This window comes from Crassostrea angulata, chromosome 6 (genome assembly GCF_025612915.1).
Source record: "Crassostrea angulata isolate pt1a10 chromosome 6, ASM2561291v2, whole genome shotgun sequence".
NCBI classification, from domain to species: Eukaryota; Metazoa; Mollusca; class Bivalvia; order Ostreida; family Ostreidae; genus Magallana; species Magallana angulata.
The window spans coordinates 8,861,692-8,887,195 of record NC_069116.1 but is presented as its reverse complement, the minus strand read 5'-3'; the positions used below and the strand labels follow the sequence as shown (position 1 = coordinate 8,887,195).

At 34.6% G+C, this 25,504-nt stretch overlaps 2 protein-coding genes across 4 annotated transcripts; one reads left to right on the top strand and one right to left on the bottom strand.

Moving 5' to 3' along the window:
- Nucleotides 1–206: 206 nt before the first annotated feature.
- On the top strand, nt 207–3,811 carry LOC128190787 (histamine H2 receptor-like). The gene has a single exon (XM_052862981.1). It carries the CDS (start codon nt 1,243–1,245, stop codon nt 2,650–2,652), a length of 1,410 nt encoding a protein of 469 aa, XP_052718941.1. The 5' UTR covers nt 207–1,242; the 3' UTR covers nt 2,653–3,811.
- Nucleotides 3,812–17,853: 14,042 nt separating this feature from the next.
- On the bottom strand, nt 17,854–25,257 carry LOC128190790 (uncharacterized). 3 transcript variants are annotated; one of them, XR_008244390.1, is made up of 4 exons: nt 21,230–21,359; nt 20,248–20,427; nt 19,958–19,996; nt 17,854–18,017 (listed from the first exon to the last, which is right to left on the bottom strand). XR_008244390.1 is itself a non-coding variant. In XM_052862984.1 (4 exons), exons 1-4 carry the CDS (start codon nt 25,240–25,242, stop codon nt 18,009–18,011), a joined length of 276 nt encoding a protein of 91 aa, XP_052718944.1. In that variant the 5' UTR covers nt 25,243–25,257; the 3' UTR covers nt 17,854–18,008. The 3 variants fall into 3 exon arrangements, 2 of the variants coding, with proteins under 2 accessions (XP_052718944.1, XP_052718943.1); XM_052862984.1 differs by lacking the exon at nt 21,230–21,359 and adding an exon at nt 25,195–25,257; XM_052862983.1 differs by lacking the exons at nt 17,854–18,017; nt 21,230–21,359 and adding exons at nt 19,683–19,822; nt 25,195–25,257 and having other exon boundaries at nt 19,878–19,996.
- Nucleotides 25,258–25,504: the final 247 nt, after the last annotated feature.

The following is a 25,504-nucleotide window of genomic DNA, read 5'->3' as shown; positions in this document are numbered from 1 at the left end:
ATTCCATAGATAAATGAAAGATGATTTGCAAATTTCATTTACATGATGTACATGTTCTATATTCTTATTACCAATAAAAGATGGCTTCAAGAAAAATCGTTTAAACACGCGACCGTTAGGGGAGGGACGCGCGTGCTGCCGATGAACAGGGGACTCCCCCGGGGACAGAAAGACAAACAACCATTACGTACCATAAACAAAGACAGTAGATTGATGAAACCGCCTATTATCAAGGAGCAGCAGTTTATTGGAAAACCTTTAATCGCACTATAACAAGTACTCCACACAATTGAGGAAGACTGTAGTGCTGGTGACATTAACTGGTAAGTACCACAAACTGATTGTCATCTTTTTTTTCTACCGGTTACAGATAGATTTTGAACTTAACGGATAAAAAGGTGATAGAGACAGTGCAACATATGGTTATCTGTGGTGCTGCTGATCGGAGGAAATGTTGTGATGACGGTCCGAAACGTGCGAAACGCCATTAAAAATCCCCCACTTAGAGGCAATGGACGCTATCATCCCATCTGGAAACAAGATTCTATTTTTACCTACTTTTGCAGATTTTTGCGGTAGTGATTACCCTTCATGAAAAGCTTCTGTTCTAAAAATAAATTGGTTGCAGTGATGAAAAATCCAGGAGATAGAGGGGAATGAATAAGTGTAAAGTTTCAGCCTCGCAGCGAAACAGTCGCACTCAGCTCCTCTTTGAGACCAAACCTAACGGCATCACACCATCTTTTCCCGAGGAAGATGTTCAGATTTCTACCATTTATATATCAAACGGATTAGAGGGTACTTGATTATATTTCAAATTATGTAAATGAGCCTTAATGGGAAGCTCCTACCGACTTGTAAATGGTGTGTTGTGATGCATCTCCAGAAAACCACGATTTCATGGAGCCGTGGAGTACTGCCAAATCGCAACTTTACAGATTGAATATATACGAATGTGTTTGAAAGTGGTAAAACGGATGCTTTTGCCAATCAGCTGTCAGCAATCGGATCGACAAACAGTGGAATTGTGTATGAAGCTTTGGGATTTTCACTAAAAGATAGTGATATACACAGTTGTCTTAAGCGTTCCAGGAGAGTCGTTAAGCGATAAAAACCGCTATATTGAATTTCGATTGATTTGGCATTATAAACATTAGCCTTATGATGACCGCCATGAATAATGAATTAAACAGGAGCTGAGGTATCCGTGCACCTTTACGGCATGGTGGATTACAGTCCAACATGATCGTCCACGCAAGTAATTTTACTGACCGTGTCAACTATTCTTTCTGGGACGAGACCTTTAATAACACTGTGTATAAACCCTCGGGGAGACTTTCCGTGCCGAGATGGGAGAGGGGAGGGCCGGACATAGTATCCGGGGTATTCCTACTGATTTTCACCGTCGTTGGATCAGCGTTAAATGTGTTCATTATCATTGCAATAGTCCCGAACCGTCGACTGAGATCCGTTCGCAATATTCTCTTGGTCCATCTAGCGGTGATCGGGATTCTTTCGTCTGTGATAACAACGATGTTTTCCTCTGTGGTCGTTCTCACCGGACGCTGGATCGGTGGAGAAATATCATGTCAAATCTATGGATTCTTGCAATCTAGTTTCACTTTAGTGACTGCATGGACTATAGCGGGATTGAGCTGGGATAAGTATAATACAATCGCTTCTCCACTTCATCATTCTCTAACAGCTACCATTAAAAAGATGTCATGTATATTTAGCATTTATTGGTTGTTTGCAATCTTGATAGCTCTTCCACCATTGTTTGGAGGAAATGAATACGTATTTCATAGAATCCAAGGAATCTGTTTCATAAACCACCTTCATTTGCCGGGCCACTGGTACCTAGGTATCGCTGTGGTCGTCATGTTTTATCTTCCATTATCAGTGATGGTGTATTGCTATACACACATTTTCAAAATTGCACGGACTCAAAGCAGCAGGATAGCTGCAACAATGGTAAGAATGGCATGCGTGGTACAGGTTCCTATTGCCCCCAACAGTCAAGCCACTCAGCTGAACTCCTCGTCCATCAAAGGCACGAAAGCCATGATGACAATATTTCAGTTAATAGGCGCGTTTGCTCTCACTTACATTCCTTATTCCATTGTGATAGTTATCGAGGCGTGTATTGGAAGGGAGTACATTCACACGATGGTGTTCTCTGTAGTGACGACTCTATATCAAGCGGCTCCAATGACGAATGGGGCAGTTTACGGCATTAGAAATAAAATTCTTAGAAATTCCTTCTACAATTACACTAGGAGAAAATTTCAGCATCTTAGGTACAAAGATAAAAGAAAGGGAAGTATAAGAAGAACATCGTCGTTTCGAATGTCACTTTTGCAACGCAAAACTAATCAAAATGGCGATGTGGGAAGTGGGCTCAGAAGGACCCAATCGCTCCAACCCCGCCATGTGCCAAGGATACAAAAAGACATTTTACAGCCACCGAGTGATTCAAACATACGCAAAGCGTACTCGTTTACACTAGGAAATGGACACATCAGTTTAGAACACCCAGTCATAGAAATTGACGAACCTATTGGATTCAGTGAAGTTTCTAATAAGAGTGTTGATTTTGTGGCGAATCCCCCCTTGACTGAGAGTGATGGTCAGTTAGTGCAAATAATTTAAGACTAAAAGAGAGGGTGACGCACAGTTTACATTTTCATTCTTTTTATATTTTTATTAAGGTATGTGCTCTTTTTATAATTGTTCATTATAACGAAAATGATAGTTAATTGTAACAAGAAAGTATAAGGGACCAACAAAATTACCGAAATATGCCAATTACTAAGTCCTATCTTTAGCAGAATTGCTAGATGATAAACTTTTTTTTAAAACGGGTTGAAAGTTCACAAATCAAAATTGTTTGTCTCTCATGCTTGGAGAAACAGTCGAAATATACAGGAAATAAATGTTAAATTAGACGGCCTTCACCTTGTCAAGTTGAATTAAAAAGTTAGGATTCAGGAAATGGGCAATGATCATAAGTAAGCGCCAGATGCCATATCGGTAGCACAGTCGTACACGTGTTGTTCTGGGAGTAATATGTTAGATTGTTCTGTTACTGTTGTGCTTGTTATCAATAAAAGTGCTATTTATTACGAATTGGGTCTTAATAATTTTGGAAAAGACAAACCATTTTAGAGGATAGAAATAGTGTTGTGTTTGGAAGAATTCTCTATAAATGAAGATTTTAGAGGAATTAGATTGAACGTAAAGATGGTTGATTGTAAACAAAATTTACAAGAATCTGAATCTGTCTTGATAAAACGAGCTATGGCTGCAAAGATTGGAGTAGAATAGACAACTGGATAGGGGAACACACAAGGTGCCCCCTAATACAATTAACGCTAATCGTGACGGGCCTGTTTACTGTGTGGATGATAACTCAAAGACTGTATTAACATCATCCCAGTCTAAACGATTGATGTGTGGGTTTTTTGCCACTATAAATGCAAGTCCTGTAGCAAGATGCATTTGTCTGTTAATACAAACTCCGCGATTTCTCTTCTATGTGTTAGTGTTATATTGAATAAAAGGATTGGGGCATTTACACCTTAGGGCTATACCTAAGTCAACGCTAGTGGTAGAGTTGTTCTGCTTCTTACTGATAATTTGCTTGCTGGTAATTCTCCTCGTAAAAATCTTGTCAGATATTGAAAATGTCAAAATTACTTGAATTTCTACTTCAGCCTACCACAGTTATATACTAGTAATGAGAGAAATTTTCTTAGAAAATTAAAAAAAAATGAGCTGTATCATTGCAATAAAAAATATCAATTCTGTTCTTTATGTACTCTTTAAGAGGAAAAAGCAGAGACGAGACGCACCATTCTGTGAACAAGATGGAAACAAAAACGAGCATTCGTTTTGTGAATGGTAATGCACACTTTAGCGGTTTTGACGGGGATGTAGGGGGGGAAGTGTTTAAGCATACATTTTAATTGAAACATTTTTGCGTAGGACAAGACAGGCTTATGAACTGGCTTTTAATGGATGCGTGTACTTTATGTCAGTTTTTTCCCTCAATTACCGACAACCGGTTGCTGTAACCTCCCTTGAAACCATCTGCGTGTCTTCATTACCGTTTAATTATACCGGAAAATCATAAACTGATTAATACTCTTATGGCATGTGATCAATGTTCAAGTTAATACAAGATGAACGATTTTGTTGTTAACACGATATTGTATGCTATATTATAAAGTCATTTACCTTAAAACGTACATTGGATGACCTGTCTATCATAAGTATATCTATATTTATATACTATCTTGAAAAAAGTTTTAAAAATATCAAAAGAAAAATTATCTTCTAACAGTGTAGTTCAAACTGAAGAATTTACACTCTTTTAATCGAAATAAAACTTTATAATGATAAAATCTTTGATAAGAGATTCAACTTATTTTCGGTCTTTTGATATTATATCAGATTTAAGATTGAAGTTGTCTGGTGATTTAAAACTTCTGAAATACCGATGTTTCTCCAAGAATACAGAGTGCTCCCTGTTTTGTTAGAAAAGAGAGCCATCATGCATGTAGATAGATGAAAAGAAATGGGATATACTCTTGTTTTGTTAGGCGGCATGCTTTGGTTCTTAAGAACCTGAAATTGGCTTGAAAATTCAAAGACTGCAGTGTCTTCTACATCCCAGAATAAACGTGACGGGAGTTTGTCGACGTGTGTTTTGTCTCCCGGTGTTGTTCTGGGAGAAATGATGATGATGATCAACACTTCATTATTTCGAACATGGCAAATATAAAACGTATTAAAGGGGGCCGAGTTATAGTACACAAAACGGTATTTTTTTGCTGGTTTTCAGGTGGTTACATCGTCAATGACTCTCTCTCTCTCTCTCTCTCTCTCTCTCTCTCTCAGTGATTAAGAAAGTGCAATCCATACGAGAAGGCTATTTTAGGACTCATTAATGGAACTGTATAAATGTCGCGGACCGCAGACAACGGGCCAGTGAGTCACGTGGTAATTTAGCGGATACTGGTGCTTTGATCATATTGAGTAGCTAGAACACCATGAACCTTTACATATTTGTCCATAGAAATTAAATGTTTGTCTTGGGAAAGTCAATTAGTTCGCAAACTCTAGGTACGGGAAAGATTTGAAGCTTTAAAAAAGTATTTGTTTATTTACTCCAATTGAGCGCCAGGGGATTCATCATCCCACAAGTGCATCAGAAGTGTTCTGAAATTAAATTACGATTTTTCGTGATTCTTTGTCATGACACTATAATACGTTTTGTATTGTTTATCAATTGTACGCGAAAATTTATTACAGCATGTGCATAATCTTTTTGCGTTAAAAAAAGGTATAGGATTTTATCTTTATAAATCAGGAATTTAACAAGAAGAAACTAATCATTCTATAAAAACAGAAATAGGAGATAAGATATTTTTGTTTTAATTGCAATAATCTCGGAGTGTCTGGGTTTTTTTTAGCGCAAGTTTTTAAAATAAATTTTTAGTTGTCTCTTTAAAAGTCAGCAAGGGGCTAACCTATATTCCAAAATACACAATTGTCAAACTTTGTGCAGCAAAGTCTCTCTCTCTCTCTCTCTCTCTCTCTCTCTCTCTCTCTCTCTCTCTCTCTCTCTCTCTCTCTCTCTCATAACAAATAACGGGTCCTGAAAGAATGTTAAGACACAGAAGGGAGATTGTTTCCAGAAATTTACAAATGTTAGATCATTGAAGATTTTTTCTTCTTCTTCTAATAACTTCTAAGTAGAAAGGGGATCATTTGTGCGCAAATTAAACTTAACTGGTAATTACAATATTGCTTTTAATGTAATCGTATAACGGCAGCTCCTAATCAGAGACGAGCAATTATTCTATCAAATGGGCCAAATGTTTAGCACATGGGAAGATATAATATACATTCCATTTGGTAATTGACCGAATTACATTCTGGTATTTGAATTAATTACTATCAGACACATTTGTGGTTTTTGAAACTGGTGGGTGGTATACATAGAATGAAACTTTATCGGATCATGGTGTATTATCAGTTGGAAATATGGCAGATGAAAAAAAGTCTTGAAACTTTACTGACATATCTTCAAGATCAAATCTTATAATGATCCATAAAAAGAAGTCTCTAAATTTTGTTTATGTTTTTGTTTTTATTTTTGCTTCGGTTTTTTTTTTTTTTTGCACTTGCTAGAACAATTGATCATTTTAATTAAAATTTGTTCTGTGTTGTTGTAAAGTTAAGCACTTTAGAATCACGCGCGTTTATGATAAATGTTATTAACAAATTCTGTTAAAGTCATTTGTTAGAAAATAAATATCCACATATCGATATCGTTTTTAATCATTTTCAGATGTTGGAGCGTACTTAGGATGGCTATCATTTGGTAGATATTTAAAACACGTAAGTGATATTGAATAAAGAATATAGTAAAATTTCGTCCAGTAGATTTCAGGTTCAAGTTCAACATTTGGAAGCATCGACTCCGAACTGATTTTTCCAGATTTTTTAAAACTTTCTTTAGTAGGATAGCTAAGCAAACGAATACAACAAGCCTATACTTCATTTCATAGACACAGTTAACAATTTTAAGACACATACTAAAGTTCTTCATTATGTGTATTTTCCTTTTTTGTAAGCAAAAAGGAAATGGATTTGGTCGCAGAAAAATATGGGAGGTTAAAACCAGCTATGGTTGACATTGTATAGTAATAAAAGAACGGCCAAAGTTTGAAAATCAATCTTTTTTTTCCAAACATTTCGTCAATTCCATGTATTTTTTAATAATTGTGTGATATATGTTTTCAATATAAGTGAACACGTCCTGGTGTTTTTATCTATCCAAATAAGTTGATATTAAAAAAAAATAAGACTTTTATAATATTATAAGTTTTTATTAAAAAAGAAAGTCACTTCGATAGTTAATGACGTTATAATTGCTTCATGTATCAATTAAAAGAAAACCCATTTAGATGATCTGTTATTTAACATCGCTCTTCTGTTAATGGTGATATGAGATACAAAAGCCATCTTCAATATGGGAGCTAAATTATTTGAGAAACTATGGAACTGGACACTCAAAGTAAAGATAAACCTAGAGAAATAATCCAATACAACATTTGAAAGGTCAACGCCATGTCAGTGGGGAAATGAGTTATGTGTCTATTCTGTAGAGGTGAGTATTAGGTTTGTACTACTTATATCATCGATGTAAGGTTTACAACACCAACTTAACACTAGAACAGTATAAACGGCTGACCAAAGAAGTTTTACTGCCTTGTTAAAAATCTAATATATATCGCCTCATTACAGTCACTGGTTTTATAAATTATCCATCAAACGACAGATTTTTCAATTAGTTCAAGATTGCATATAGCAGAGACAGATAAAGAGGGTTTGGTGCTATTTTCGTCATTTTGATGTCCTCTGCTCGTTACATGGGGTAAAATTGACATCAAAGCACCTTTAATGCTCTGTTTCAAACTATCACTTTTCAATACATTTCTAAATGTGTAGTTCATCTTTAAAGCTTGTTTGAACGAATTTTCACGTTTTCAACTTTCCTTATAGAGTGGTGTTATTTGACAGTGTATTTAGTTGAATATTGACAATAGTTTTCTCCTGAGACTTACTATTAGTGTCATGAGATTCGAATGATGAATTTTAAAAATTGATTGTATGTGTCATGGGGTCATTACTCCTCGTACAAAATAAATGAAAGGATGCTTGGTTCAGTTTTCCAACGTTACTTTATTATGATGAATGACAATGATAATGATGAGAAGGTGACCTGAAATGAAAACATTCATACAATTGACGCATACATTTTTATATTATTTAGACATCTTAACTTTAAGATAAAAACAAGTAAAGAAAGTATTTCTCAACAAATTCTCTTTCAGTAGAACTTAAACGTACTAAAATGAAACTAATGCCTGTTTCAAACTACAAGTATTAAAAAGAACAAGTCGTAAACATGTTGCTGTTTGGAGGCAAACGAGCTATGTTCTAAGTCACGGTGCAAAACATTATAAATTAAGTGCTATCACGCACACTTGCTATCAATCATACACACCCATAAAAACTTGTTTTTCCACTTCCAGACATATTGTAGCTATTGCCGTATATGGCGAATCACAACCCAAAATAAAACAATCACGTGACAGAACACGAATACCAGTCAAACACGACTAAACCATGAATGAGTTAATAATGAATTTTATGGATGAATGAATGAGTAAATAAATGATTTACTAAATACTAAATTATATTCAATTGCATCCCTTATGCTTTTTCATGTTGCATCGAGATTCTTATATTTACATGTACCAAGTATGATTTCCTCTAATTCTTACGGAAACTTATAGTCAATTCATAGCTATACAGAAACAACCAGACTGAAATCTTCACGCTAAGGCAGATTGAGGTAGCGATTATTGCAGAAAAAAATATAATTTACCCACGTTAGCGGGTTATGCATTTTTTCTGTAATGTCGCTACCTTCATAACTAGCATGAATCATCAAATAAAGTATTTTATTGTTAAAATATACATTCAATATTGATAATTCACACTTAACCGGAATTATCTGCCCTTCCTCGTGCGAAAAAAAAATGTTAGGCGCATTAAAATTCCGCTTACTTTAAGAGATATATTTATGAAATGAACTTATTATGGTATAAGACTTCACATAACAAAGTATATTTTGTAGTAACAACCCCCCCCCCCCCCCCCCGGCCAAAAAAAAAAAAAATTAAAAATCGATGGGACGGAAAATTACTACGGCGGTTGACTTAACAAGAAATATAATTAACATTTGCAGTAGGACAGAAAGTTGTGTTATCTTTACTCTTTTCAAGTATTACTTTTTCTAAAGTTTTATTAATAAGTCGGAAATCCCTCTCTCACCAATGATTACCATAGGTTATTTGGTTCGTGTAGATTGTTTCAAGTTCATTATTCAGTTGAGCGGCCTTGGGATAAAATTATTGTAGCAGTTCTTTTGGTTCAAATTATTACTCAGCAAAAAATGCATACACATTTACTTTGTTTTTGACATTTTTTGAACACTTGTTTGCATGCTGTGTAGCATTCCTTGCATAGGAACATCTTAGTAAGAATGTGTGATGTACCGAGGAAGTCAGATAGGTCCCTAAAGTACTCGGATAACGCGATTGCCGATTCTTGACGGACTTAAAACAAAACGCCAGACAAAATAATTGATTTACTGTGTTTTTTTTATGAACAATTCCCTCGAGTTCTTATGATTTACTCTATTTATAGCTTCATTTTGTCGGTGATATCTTATTTTCAGTAAAATAATATAGGTTGTCATTGATTTCGTCTTGGTTGTGAAGATAGATAAAGTTTACATGTTTTTACAATGATCCGGTAAACGATAAACGAAATACATGTATATAGCTTTATAATGCGCGTTATACTAGTATTGCGCGTCTTTAAAATTCCGATGTATACGGTGAACATCATACTAAGATTATTCAAAAATTGCAATTAAAAAGACGAGGCAGGTAAAAATCTTGAATACAGCAGGAAGGCATTAAATAGAACACAAATGTGTGGTGTAGTTTTGAAGTGATGACCTTACTTTACGGTGAGTAGGGGGCCCGGGGTGAGAGCAGACTGCTGTTCAACAGCTTCCTCCCGTTTGTGCCCAGACAACTCGCTGGATTGAAACAATGGGCCCTCTGCCAAAACAAATGTGGGTCAGGTATTTTATTTTGTATTAACACCGTAATAATTACTCCACAAGAAAGGAGCAGTTCATCGCAAATTACAGGCAATTTGGAGAATGGGTGTCAAAGAATCTGATGAAATCCCCAGTTTCTCTGTTTGATATGGTGCCCTTTTCTGTGGGTATTTGCCTAGGTTACCTGCTTAGTAATTAATATATCTTGTCTAGTGACATATTGTATACTATCTTTGAACGCAGGTGGTGCCCTTACAGAATATTGCAACGGACCGAGATCTGATATAGCTACAATGGAAAAAAAGATAAAAAAAAACCCCCCAAAAACAGAAAGAAAGAAGCGCTCGACGGCACTGTTCTATTCAATGTTGTAACCTTGAGCCTATTTGGCTCTGTAAGCATTATTAACTTTTAAAATAAGCTCTTACAATTGTGTAGCATGCAGCGTTTCTTATATGATTATGATTATGTAATTGAAAGAAATAATCCTGTTGCAAAATGCTACTTAATTCAATGTATCATGTTCCTGGGGTTTCGAGAAGCTGAAAGGAACGCTTGTTTTGGTACAGTCATTGCTCTTGGGGTTGGTATTAAAGCAACCTCTGCAGTGTGCAAAACAATAAAGATCATTTGTTGGTAGTGTATCTTAAATTACCACCATGTACAAATGACATTCATTTCATTTTTTCAGCCACTCATACTTTTAGACTTGTACATCACTCTCACCTTAATTGCGATATCTCAACCTCTGAGTGATATATGGACGCAGATCTTACAAAGTACCTAGTGCACAGTTGTGTTCACAAAACCGAGGAGCTATATGAAAACTCACCCAGATCCTGTGTGTATTGTTTTGTGGTTGAATGAGACTTCTGTCTTTTTTTATTAACTCGCTCTTCGAAAAGAGTTATTGGTACCACAGGCTGGTTTGGGTCGTGAATAACCAAGGGCTTGCTTTTCCCTCTAACTTTTTCTACAACAGACATTATTCTACATAGAAAATGATTTCTGAGGGATCTATCCCCTCCCAACTCTTAGGAGACAGTTTTAAGATTATGGGGAAAATTACCAAATAGCAAGCTAAATGCATTGTCATAGTTTAGAGAAATTCATATTAATGTTCTTAAACTAAAACACCCAAATATTCATGAAAAATTCGTTTGAGCAACCTTATAAAGTACATTGTTTCTGTCTAGTTTATACTCTGTTCTATTTCAATGATTCACTTGCTTATATATTTTTTGTTCCCGTTCCGTTCTGCTTTTCTTTCCGTTTTCCGTTTCGCGTTTTAGTAACACCCGAGATAATTGTCACCAGTATTAGTGGCCCCTGATCAAAAATAGAACTATATACTAGTGTTTTACCTGCATATTGTGGATATATAGACAAATACATCTGCTAGGGATTTTCTTTTTGATTTCCAATAATTACAGATGAAGACGCATTCATATGGTTTATTCTACATGTGAGCTTACACATACTGGGGGCAGACCAAGAGTAATGCATGTTATTCACATAAAAAAGAAGTATATTGAACATGCTGAGTATTAAACAAAGAAACGATGACTTCGATCGTTTCTAATTTTACTTGAACTACAAGTAAGTACACTTATCCGTTGTTAAATTTTTGCATAGTACACATGAGTTCACATGCAAAAAATTCATCTTGTGGCTTTATTCTTTAATGATGCTAAACGAAATATTTATTTTCAACTGATAATAAATGCGTATGTAAAAATCCCCGAAGAACATATATTTCCATAAACAGGACTGATTTGTTTTTAGTGTTCAGCCAAACCATTAAAACATTAGACTTTAATTAATCAATAAAAAACCACGACAAAAACGTCTGAGTGTTGTTTTATGGCTGCCCGACTTTTTGCAATTATTCATGTTTCACTTCCGGGTTTTTTGAAAAGAAATATTTGTCTACAAAATGAGTCTAATTAACAACAAGTGAAGAGGTTTTATCTTTTGAATGATTCTAACTCTTTGTTATGCATGAAAGGGTAGATGTATAACATTATGTACAAGTGGCGTCTAGCAGCAGACGGGTTTAGTCATCTCAAAGCTACGGGGTTTTATGTGTTGTGGTTCAGACAACACCCGTGTTACTATAAACCACTGTAAACTAAGAAAGGAGTGCAATTGGGTATTTCTGAGCCTGTGGTACCAATAACTCTTTTCGAAGAGCGAGTTAATAAAAAAAGACAGAAGTCTCATTCAACCACAAAACAATACACACAGGATCTGGGTGAGTTTTCATATAGCTCCTCGGTTTTGTGAACACAACTGTGCACTAGGTACTTTGTAAGATCTGCGTCCGTAAATCACTCAGAGGTTGAGATATCGCAATTAAGGTGAGAGTGATGTACAAGTCTAAAAGTATGAGTGGCTGAAAAAATGAAATGAATGTCATTTGTACATGGTGGTAATTTAAGATACACTACCAACAAAGATCTTTATTGTTTTGCACACTGCAGAGGATGCTTTAATACCAACCCCAAGAGCAATGACTGTACCAAAACAAGCGTTCCTTTCAGCTTCTCGAAACCCCAGGAACATGATACATTGAATTAAGTAGCATTTTGCAACAGGATTATTTCTTTGCATGTGAACTCATGTGTACTATGCAAAAATTTAACAAAGGATAAGTGTACTTACTTGTAGTTCAAGTAAAATTAGAAACGATCGAAGTCATCGTTTCTTTGTTTAATACTCAGCATGTTCAATATACTTCTTTTTTATGTGAATAACATGCATTACTCTTGGTCTGCCCCCAGTATGTGTAAGCTCACATGTAGAATAAACCATATGAATGCGTCTTCATCTGTAATTATTGGAAATCAAAAAGAAAATCCCTAGCAGATGTATTTGTCTATATATCCACAATATGCAGGTAAAACACTAGTATATAGTTCTATTTTTGATCAGGGGCCACTAATACTGGTGACAATTATCTCGGGTGTTACTAAAACGCGAAACGGAAAACGGAAAGGAAAGCAGAACGGAACGGGAACAAAAAATATATAAGCAAGTGAATCATTGAAATAGAACAGAGTATAAACTAGACAGAAACAATGTACTTTATAAGGTTGCTCAAACGAATTTTTCATGAATATTTGGGTGTTTTAGTTTAAGAACATTAATATGAATTTCTCTAAACTATGACAATGCATTTAGCTTGCTAAAGGAAGGCTATTACATTGTCATGAAATGTTAACAATAAATTAACCATAATACCTTCTCAATTTCTTTTACATATTACTGACTAGCAGCGTAGCACATGTACATGTACGTGTAGGTATCTTTAAGCGTTTGTCACCGACTAGGGAACTTACACTTTTATCGACATTTAAAACTCTATGCTTAATAGAATAACGGGTACGTCTAATAATTTCAAGTAGAATAGCGTATAAAAACGATAGAGTTTCGTTGAGAAAATCAAAATCACGAAACACGATTGTAATCCCTAGACCGTCATGTATACTAGTACACAGTTTTATGATGCTGTCCTATAATGTCTTTCTTTTAATATCAGCGTGCGTTGCCTAAATTCTGCATCTTCTACCGTATATAATAACATCGTACTAGAATATATCAGCAATATACTTATATTCACCTTTGCCCAACACGCCGATAAAACAGAGGGATGTTAAGGTTGTCTGGTTGATTTTCCGCTTACATCGTGCCTAGTGGTCAATGCAATCACACAAATTCGGAATAAATCAATCATTATATCTATTTTTTTTAAATATTGTAAAAATCACAATTAATATTTTGCTATGAATTGTTAAATCCATTGATCAAGTTGAATAACATTAGATCAAATTTTCCATTTTCCGTTACGTTCCGCTTTCCCTTCCGTTTTCCGTTCCGCGTTTTAGCAACACCCCAATTATATCTGGTTTAAGAACAAATCATCTTGAAATTTGCAAAACCCGAATTATTAAAAGACTGAAAAATAATTTAAAAAAGTACGATAGATGATGAAACAATATCGAGTAAACGGAATGGTCGTGATCTTATATATATAAGTGTACAGTAATGAATGTCCTCTTCTGTGCATAGATAGGAAACAGAAAAGGAGTCTTAGCCAGATACTACGTTTTTCTAAAACACGAGTTGTTGTTAATTAATGAGGTTTTAATAGAAATGATTCTTTCTGATACAAAGTAGTTTATTAGCAATATATCAATTTTAAAAATCTACGTATTTGTTCCAAATCGAACACTGGATATTTAGGTGACAAATTGCACAAAAGACATTAAAATCCTTGTCCTCGATTTTTGACGCCAATTTTGTGACCGGTTTTCTGACAACGTTCATAAATCGTTTTTGCCTTTGGCATCGTTTACAGAAACTATTAAACGATAATTATTTGTGTTTTTTTTTTCTTGTTCTTCATAGAACGTGCAACGATGTTGGGCTCGAAAGGTACGAAGATTTTATCGTTCGCGTCATCTTTTAACGACTATCTATATGATTATTGATCCTTCATGGTACCTTTCTTGCGGATAAAATCGCAGGAAGCCCCTTCATTAAAATTCACTCCATTATAATTATTCGATTATCTAGAGCGCTGCCGTGTGCAGACTGGTATGCACATCTTGTATACGACCAGCCTTGTAAAATATTAACAACGATTTTTTTTTGAGGGGGGGGGGGGGTATTTAAAACAATGTGTATAGGAATGGCTATTTTTTCTCAGTTACAACTCTGTACAATGGAATGTTGCGAATAATGACTCTAAACCATCTATATGCAATAAACTATGTTCAAAAATTCTGGAAGAAAAAAAAACCCGTACGTTTAAGGAGTAACAACTCTAGCTTCCTTCTTTTATTATTGCATCATTTCATTAAAGTTTCAGAATTCAAAGAATATCTTAAATTGGTGGGTTGATATATTAAAAGATATTTTCTGCATTCGTGAAATAATAAGTTCAAAAGAGGACACGATCTCATTCCGAGCAACGAGATCTAGAATTAAGCACCAAAACAGCATTTTATGGTTTGGGTCGTGAATAACCAAGGGCTTGCTTTTCCCTCTAACTTTTTCTACAACAGACATTATTCTACATAGAAAATGATTTCTGAGGGATCTATCCCCTCCCAACTCTTAGGGGACAGTTTTAAGATTATGGGGAAAATTACCAAATAAAGCTTTCAGATTACACACGGTTCTATTCTCGCTCACCAGTAAGGTACATGTATTATGTTCTGCTATTCTAATTGTGAGTTACTGTGATTACATTAATATAACAGCAACTAAGTTTCTGCGATAATGAAATTAATTGTCAATATGACGATTACGTAATTTAGTAAACAATATTTTTTATTATTATACAAAAAAGTTCTTTGCTGACGACAATTCAAATTTTCTTTAAAGACCGAAATACTAGCAGCAAGAACCGTTTGAACATGCAAGATGATTTTTTTTAAAATTTCATTTCAAAAATCGTGTTAAAACTCGTTGCTGCCAAAAAGAGATATAAAACTATCGAAATTCGTCTAAAACGTACATACCAAAGACATGAGGAAAAAAACTGGAGTTACTCCGCTTATCCAATCCGAAATCATTCTTCCGTGTATATAAAAGGTGTAAAAAAGAAAAATAATACAACGCTCTCGACATTAGACTTTTATGAACACTTCAAAAATATTGCGATCAATAAAACTGATTATGAAGACCCCTTACCCGAACTATCCGAACCTCCAATTTTTCCAGAACTTGACTCTTGGTCACAACTGACGAAATAAACAGAGCAATTGCTGATTCAAAATTTGATAAGTCTGCAGGTTTTGATAATGTACTTAATGAATCTTTCAAAAAGTTTTCAAATGTATTTTCACCTCTTTTAACAAAACTATTCAGTGCCATTTTGAAGACCTGTTGTTACCCAACTTTGGTCACAAGGCATAATTGTCCCTATTCATAAAAAAGGTGATGTAAATAATCCAGATAATTATATTTTAAAATTATTCACATCTATCTTGAATAAACGTCTGTTGTTGTGGATTGAGGAAAATAATGTAGTAAGTGACACACAGTTTGGGTTTAAACCTGGATCAGGGACAAGAGATGTTACCTTTGTTTTACACTCATTAATGTACAAAGAAAACTCCGTATTCTAAAACCTTACTACTATAAGAAACCTACAAGCTACACCAGTATATCAGAATACTATGGTGTTCCGATGGGTATGGTGTTGCGATGGGGCCACTTCGACCTTCGCACTTTCGCCTATAGGGCGAAGATGCGAGAGTGCGAAGTTGCGATGGCGAAAGTGCGAAGGTGCGACGGCGAAGGAGCGAAAGTGCGAAGATGCGACGGCGAAAGTGCGAAGGCAAAGAAACGATATTACAATCGTTCCTTCGCAACTTCGCACTCTCGCCTTCGCAACTTCGCACTCTCGCCTTCGCAACTTCGCAAAGGGGTCTAAAGGCAAAAGTGTGAAGGTCGAAGTGGCCCCATTGGAACATCATGCAGAACAGAACTAATATGTGTATCAAATAAAGAGAGCTTAGTCTCAACATTTAGACTATTGTCTTTAACCTTTTTCCACAGCAAGAACAAACATTTTTTGCTTGTGTTGTAATTTAGATTCGAGTAGACAAATTTGCCATTATACTTGAAATTAACACCAAGATATGTAGATACGTCAACAATATCGAGCTTTATCATAAAACATTTTTCAGAGCTATTTATTTTACCACCATTTCGAAAGACAACCCTTTTCGTTTTGCTAAAATTTACCTCTAGCTTCCATCTATCTGTATACGCTTTTAGTGAATCTAACATTTTTGAAGCCCTTCTACACCTCCTGAAAATATCACCTTTTTATAGGTAACAAAACAACAATATAAACGTTTCTTGTCATTCAAAGTTTTGCTTATTAAAGGGGCATGGTCACGATTTTGGTCAAAAATTATTTTTTCGATTTTAAAGTTTACAATGCTTCAGTAAGGCTTTTTAATAGGCAACCAAAATTTGAGTGTCATTTGATGAGTCGTACAATTCTTCGCTATGTAAACAAAGCGTTTGTTAACATTTTGAATTCCAGTTTTAGACCTAAAATGGTGTTAAATCGTTAGGAACTGTTTATTTATGCTGAAAATGAATAACATGTTCGACAAACCAGCTTAAAAAGATTTTTTACTGGTATATTAAACCAATGTAAACAAAAACAGGGCACGAGCCTTGTTTACACGACGAAGAATTGTAAGCCCTGTATCTTGCTTAAAACTCAACGACTGGCACCCAAATTTCATTTGATCATTAAAAATGCATTCCTAAGCATTGCAAATAATAAAAACAGAAAAATAAAATTTGACCAAAATCGTGACCATGCCCCTTTAATGAGTACTTTTATCCACCAAGGACAGGTCGGCTCTATTCGGGCCCCTCTTCGACCACCTAGTTTACGCGAGTAAAGCATTCATGCACACATAAGGTTTAAGATTTTTACTGTATTTATGCTAAATCGATATGATAATGCTTTATATATGTAATGTAAATGCATATGAAAATAAATATATTGTTTACATGTATATATAACTTGAATAATTTGTGTATTCTCAATTTTGAGATGCATGTTCATGCATATTTAAACATTTTAGATATGAAAACATTGACAGTAGAAATTCTTTATTCTTCATTGACCAAATGAGCCATGTGGCTCATAGGCATATATATAATACACACAAATTAGCTGGGGAATGGCGGAGGATTCTACATAGTATATATATCAAATGGGTTAGCAGTGTACAACATTATTAATGAATATATAATATATACGTAAATATACGCAAGACAGATGCCATCATAAGGGATTAACATATTAAATTCTTTCTCAGATTTGAAGCTTTCAATAAATATTGACAAAGTTTCTGAATAGATATGAAGTTATCATAACTAAATAACTGTTGATTGTTTAGTTATAAACGTATCCCCATGAAGAGTTTAGTTTATTATTATAATATTATTATTATTATTATAATATATTATTATATTGTATAGTTGATTACGGCTGAATATTCGTATTTGGTTCTTTCTTGATTCATGTTTCTTTCTTAATTCACAACCAAAGTAGGGACATTTCAATAACGTAAATAAAATCTAATTAATAATAAGAAAAGCTATTTTCCTTTTATTTATTTTGCCTTTCATTTATTTTTAAACGCAGAGAAACTATCAAAACTCATTACACGCTATAAAGCATTATATTGATTATCGTGCAAAGATGAAAAGGTCACATTGATTTTAAGGAGGTTCAACTCTGCTGTAGTCGGTTTCACTCGATCTGCAAATAACAAAGATTCTCATTTATTGGTTAATAATTTCGGAGAAAATCAATTTTTAAATAACAGTGACAATATATCAGATCGTGAAGAAATGTGCAGGAATAACTTACATTAAAAAAAACTTTATAATAAATTTTTAGAGTTAAATTCGGATAAGACGAATTCCCATTCACTTTTTAATTTACTTCGATTTGTCCGTAATTCTTAATATATCTATGATTTCATATATACGTTTAACAAATTCATAATGATAAGTAAAGCAAGAAACATATCGGAGTTACTGAATAATTGAAAAAAAAAAACACCTTGCTTTTGAGAACTACCCGTTAGAACTTCAAAATGTAATTATAGAACTTATGATATCATAAACACAAATGTTATCTCACCTTTAAAATTCTTAACTTTGAACAGTTCGTAATGAAGGTGTAAATTTTGTTATTTTTCAAATTGAATTTCTCAAAATCAGTTCGCTATGTTCGTTCGTTATATTAGGATTTGTCATAAACGTAGAATAGTTGTAAAGAATTTTAGCCGGCCCGAGACCCTAAAATCGGGATAAATTCATTAATTAACTATGTCTCTCTTCGTTATAAACGAGTTTATTATCAAAACCGATTTGGTTTGACTTTTCCTATAGCGTCACGATCATTTCTGTCAGCTACGTCATGCATAAATTATACACGCCGCCGTTGTGAAAACTTTGATTGGTTGAGTTAGGCGGAGTTATCAGTACATGCTTATGCAATGCCAGAGCTGAAGGATTTCTCATAACAGTTCATTTCCCCCCAATATTATTCATTCAAAATCGACTATCCCCTATGTTAAATTCTGTGCAAAACTAAGAAAACTTTCTCTCTCTCTCTCTCTCTCTCTCTCTCTCTCTCTCTCTCTCTCTCTCTCTCTCTCTCTCTCTCTCTCTCTCTCTCTCTCTCTGTAAACGGGCGTTAAACCATAGCCTCAACTCAAGCTACGGTCCAGAGTACGGCGTTATAAAAAATATAATATTTAGAAGTTGCATGTGCTAAGCGTTCAATTCATGTAAATACCGTAAATGTGTAATATGCACATGTATTACCTACTAACTTGCCAGTCGAAGTGATAGATATGAATTCCTCGATTTCTACACCTTTCGATCGGCAATCGACAGTCAATAAAAGAATTGAACGATGGTGTGAAAGAACGAGACGGAAGTGGAGAGTGCAAGGGGGTTTGTACATGTGCGTCTTCATTAGACAAGTGTCCGATTCGTTTCTCTTCTGTTGCCCTATCACTTTCGGTGTAATATATATATACTAAAATATCCACAAACCATTTAGGCTACTGCAGATTTCTTTATTTTACCTGTCTCTGAACCGCCGATCACCAGCTCCATACATGAACAATGGTTTGTTTACATACATAAAAAATACAGTTCTTGATCCGCCTTCCGAGTACGGAAGAAGGTTGTTTAATAGGAGAAAGTTTGGGGCAAGTAAAATACAATTATTAACAGTAGTAAACTAAATGAAGAATTATTTTTTTTTTTCAAAAATAGCTTTATTTTTATATGCGGCAAATTGCCGTAAAGTTTTTTTGTACATGTAAGTATTGTATGCACTGTAGCTTTATATTTTCTAACCCAAAATTTATACATAGAGCTACAGCTATATATGTTATGTACTGTATGTATTGTTTTATCACACGTGTACACTTTCGAAAAATAGCCCAATTTCGACAGTCACGAGTACCCATGTGAATTTTTCATTCTCAGATATGTTGTTCTGTCCGTGCATAATTTAGTCTTAGTTAACCAGCAGCCAATCAGCGGTAAGCTGAATCCACCAATAAAAAAATTGTGGTTAAGGTGCGGGTATTGTTTATGTATGACGTAGCTGAAAGAGTTGAACGCGACGCGATCGGTAAAGTCAAACCAAATCGGTTTTAGTAATAAATGTAGTACCTCCAAAGAATCCGAGCCAGAACTATCCTCGTCACTGATCTAAAATTGAAAAAAAAAAATTATTATTGTTACTCAAAGTCAATAGTTTTGTACTTATCACTTTTTGAGTGGTTAAATTTTCAAAATCAGTAGTGAAATTTATTACATAAGTCATATCAAAGTTATAGAATTTGTCTTATGTTTTTTAAAACACTTTTCATTGAAATGTAGACTCTCAACATCAAAATTTATTTTAACGTCAAATCTTACGCAAAATCGCTCGTTGTATAGTACAATTCTTATCTGCTTACCTCGCGTTTCTCTCTGGTCAGTTTGTCTCCACACATCGAGAGCCCGTTGCACAGTGCCCGGCGAATCCTGCTCATTCCGTCACAGCTCACCAGACCCGTCCCACAGAAGGAGTCGGCCACCACCCTAGTCAGCGAAGTCATACACAGAACGAGGAGAATGACGACGACAGTGTTCCTCATCTGTGGAGGATATCAGTATCACTTCTTGAAGCAAATCTCCAGAAAGAATAAATACGTACTGTATACAGGGTTATTTTCGCATTGTGTAATTTTCGCCAGTTTACATTTGCAAACAGTTCCGCCCCGTCTTGAATTCGCCCAGAGACAGTTGTGTTTTAAGAGAAATGATATGAGAAATTGGAGGTCGCCCAGTCTGACAACGAAAACGGGGGAAAATACATCCCTGTTTACAGTAAATACCCCTCCCCCTCCAAAAAAAAATACAATAAATGAAATAAAAAAATATATCAGAGCTGCTCATGTTACGTGAAAAAAGCTTAATGAAAAAAATAATTTTCTAATGTGGGTAAAAATAGATTCGCTCAAAGATATCTACTCAAATATGATCCTTTGATATGAAACAGAAATTGAAGGAATTAAAAGGTATTTATCTTTAAAATGTGAACAGTTAAGTAAAGTTGTTGGCGGAACATAGTAATTTTGTTGTCATAATTATTATAGTACATTTAATAAGGAGATTAGTTTATAATTCGATGAACCATGTACATGCATATACAATGTACATGTACTTACATGCATTTACATGTAAGAGGATACAATTTTCTTTATGGGACTTTACTAGTTATCAAACTACCCCGGTGATAAAAATCGGACTTCTCCAATATGAATTAACTTGTAAATGTATTCTAGTATCCTACGGGTTTATATATCAGACAAGTGAGGATATAAACATGCTTCAAAATGAGAAAACAAAGTGTTTTGTTTTATGAACATTCTCGTATATTTAAAACAATCTACATACCTTACTGGTACACAGTGAAATGCGAACTTGATAAAGAAACAGATCAGAAATCGCGGAGTTTTTAGTTTAAGTAGACAAAATGACAATAGTCCCCGACCGTGCTTACCCCAGCTGTTACATTCAGGGTCCTTATGTTGTTCTAAATCAATCGAAAATAGATATAGGATATGTAGTATCAGTGTGAACCTAATCAGAAAGGGTGACACATCTTTTGTTATTTCACAACATTCATTTTTTTTATCTATTGTAGTGAAATCTTAAAGGGGCGTTTTGGGGGTAAACATTGGAATGGGGAAAATTTTATTTTCTTATGACTGTTCTGAAATTAATGTCCTCCCTGTTTGCTTCCAACGTATGAATTTCCTTCCATTTAGTAAGAGTTGCCTTTTTCCATCTCTTTTAATTACCCACTACATTAAGTTCTCTTATATTTGGTCTTTTATTTTACACAAGGTTTGCTAGCTCTGACTGTACAGAAGTACTCTACTAGTATATTGTTAATTGCATCGTGTGTGATACCCCCCCCCCCCCCCCCTCTGGTTGACGCACCCAGCTGTTGCCATTGATCGTCCACCACAAGACTTGGCCGATTCTATTCAATTCACGCCTATAATAACCCCTGTACCTATTTTATTTTTTACCTGTGCTATATTCAAATACGTCGCCTTTTTTTCAGGTAGTTACTGTAATTGAGGTAGCAATAAATTTGTTCTGTCTTGTCACAATGAGGGATGGGTGGTCGTAGTTAGTTTTAGACTAGAAAAATAATATCATTGATACGAAGCCCTTTGTAAGAATATAGAAAAATATTCAAATTTTACAGCTAACGTACAATTTGGATTTCTTTCTTTACTACATGTCCAAAATAGGTTAAGGCCAAAAATATCATATCAAAAATGTTGAGGCCGATATGATGGGTAGTTTGTTGATCATCAAAAGGGCCATCATGCCACTTTAAGTTTGCTTAATGTTCTCCCATACCACATTATGTGGTTGAAACTTACAGACCATTGGTAAGAAAAAATAAGATGTATAGAATCATGCAATTTAGTCTGGAATTAGTTTAAAGCTGCTTGGTCCGATTTTACATAAAATTTTATGCACGCTTTGAAACGATGGCTATGCTTAGAATATGTATAATAATAGACTTTCTAAGATAATGATTTATATGGAAAAAATTTTGATAATGTAATTACAAAAAAATCGGACCAAGCAGCTTTAATGGAGAACATACTATTACTCAAGTTCAAGTTCATTTATTCGCTCAAAACCATTTCAAACATATGATACATGAGGACAAAAATAACATTAAAATATACATATAAATTGGTCAGAGGTAAACATATATTAATATAAAGGTTATAGAGTTAGGAAAAGTTATACAAAGTGAGACTCATGGAGGACAGACTACCTCGTATATCTTTGTTATAAAAATGCACAATTTTCTCAGCAATTTCATGTTAAATGTTGTCATAAGATACGAAAATTTTAACACATTAGGTCTAGCTGAAATTTTTTTGTCTATAAACTTGTTCCGGACTTGTGATATTGCATCACATTCTAAAATATAATGAAATTCATCGGCTATACGTTTTGTATTACAGAGAGGACAAAATCTTTCATTTAATGGGATACCCTCCCATCTTCCCAGTTCAACTGGTAGATGGTGATTTGAAGTACGAAATTTACCAAGAATTTTTCTGAATTTCAGGGGTAAAATATCTAAATATTTTTCATATCCAAAATTTGTTTTAAATATTTTATATATTACTCCTTTTGATGAATTATTTATATCAGCATGCCACTTTTGAATAAATTGATCTTGTAATCTCTGTTTAACTGCCGTTGAAACTCATTTTTGGTTAACAATATTTAAAAACTGACTTTGCCAAACATTTGATAAACCACATGAGTTAAAAACATGACGAATACAATCAATCCAAGGGTTAGTACTGGTTGTATTTTCAGTCTGATTCAACAAGTACCGGTATAATATATTTGTAATGCTAGAATTAGTCCTAGAAATTAATTTACACCAGTATGATACCATTCTAGTAAATACAATTACAGATAAAGGAAAACGACCTGTTTCTCCGTAAACCATATAGTTTGGAGTACTACTTTTTAAACATAAAATGTGCTTTAAAAACTTTAGGTGAACACGTTCAATACAATCAAGTTTTTCAAAACCCCATACTTCGCAACCATACAGCAATACAGGTACAACCATTTTATCAAAGAGTTCTAACTGACATGTAACTGGTAGATTAAATTGTCTAATTTTTACTAATGCACTATTTAAAACAAGAGGCCAATTGGCCTTAACGGTCACCTGAGTAGCATATAACCCATACACAAACTTGTCGCGGAGTCTCATATATGCATTTAATTAGTTTTCATTCTGGAGTAAAAAAAATTATAAATCTGTAATGACGACCACCTCCCTGCCTGAAATCTTTCAAAAAGAACTATGAAACCTATAATTTTGGTGAAAAACTTAAAGATATGGTCTACAAAATCATGAATTCAGTTTTCCTTTCAAGTGTGTGGGAGTAAAGAAGATAATTTTTAAACATTATATGCATTAACACATATACATCCATTTTGGCCATGTCCTAGAGTCAAAACCCATAATCCAGCGGACATGAAATTTGAAATTTTAGTACAGGACTTACTGGTAAACATAATTATGAAGTCAGTTTTTTTATACAGATGTGTGAGAACAGAGAAGAAGATTTTAAAACATTATATGCATTAACACTATATTGCCCCCCCCCCCATGTCCCGAACCCCTGACCCAGGGGCCATGAATTTCACAATTTTAATAGAAGAGTTAGTGGACATCATTACCATGTATTCAGTTTTTTGCCCACATGTGTGGGAGTAAAGAAGAAGATTTTCTAAGATTTAATACATTTTAACTATATGGCCATATTGGCCCCTCCCTAGAGCCTGAACCCCTGACACAGGGGTCATGAATTTCACAGTTTTGGTAGAGGGCTTCATGGACATTATAATCATGCATTTAGTTTTTAACAAATATACATGAAAGTAGAGAAGAAGAGTTTCTAAGATTCAATACATATTTACGATATGGCCATATTGGCCCCATCCCAGAGCTAGAACCCTGACCCAGGGGCCATGAATTTCACAATTTTGATAGAATATTTCATGGACATCATAACCATGCAACCAGTTTTTCCCTCACATGTGTGGGAGTAGAGAAGAAGATTTTTGAAAATTTTGCTTTTTTTTGCATATTTAGCCCCACCTGTGGTGCCCCGGGGGTGGATTTCACAATTTAGATTCCTCTTACCATAGAGATGCCTCACATCAAAAATGGTAACAATTGGACTTGTAGTTTTTAAGAAGAAGTTAAAAATGAAAAATTGTTAACGCACGACGACGGACGAAAACGGATAGCAATAGGTCACCTGAGTTTACTCAGGTGACCTCAAAAAGAAATCTACATACATACAACATTAATATTTAAAGATACAGCAATATTACAAATTTGTTCACATTTGGTCTATGAAAATACAAATATAGTTTTTTTTCTTATTCTTTAACAATGCAATCAATAACTTACATCATTTCTTTTGTTTCTAAAGTACTGGTATGAAATATAAACGGAATTTGAAAAATTAATGATGATCATTTGCTTTTATTTTGTGCTAGTTTCACAGAACAAATACAACGTGTAAGTTACTTCTTGCTATCACCTTATCTGGGCAATTCATCCCGCCGGAACTAGTTCACGTCTTCGAAAAAAAAAATTACCATTTTGTCTTGCGAAGAACATGAGTGGTTAAGTTCATGAATGATAATATGTTTATAAACAAACACGAGATATCATTATTGTCATTGTTACTTTCTTTAATTTGCTACCGTGGGAGTGCGTTATAACATACTAGTGTTTTGAATTGTCTGAATCATTGTCCAAGAGAAATTAGCAGCTGTCTCACCGGAAGTGTAGCCGCTACAGTAAGCTGTGTCCAAATGCAGTCGATCATTCAATGAAAATACCAAAATCTCAAAAACGGGATGGTTGTCAATTCCTATTTTCGAAAGACCGGTGAACCCCTTCAGTTGGAAGCAAGGATGCTCGTCTGGTCGCACGATACGGTCTACAGTGTTGAGGTTTGTAATGCACAGTACGTGCGGGGATTTCCCGACCCCTTCCCCGACTGTATTGATTTCACACTCGACTTCTTCCCTCATGATTCTGAGAGGCTTTGAAGAATCCAATGCGCTGGTCATGTCGGCGGAGCATTT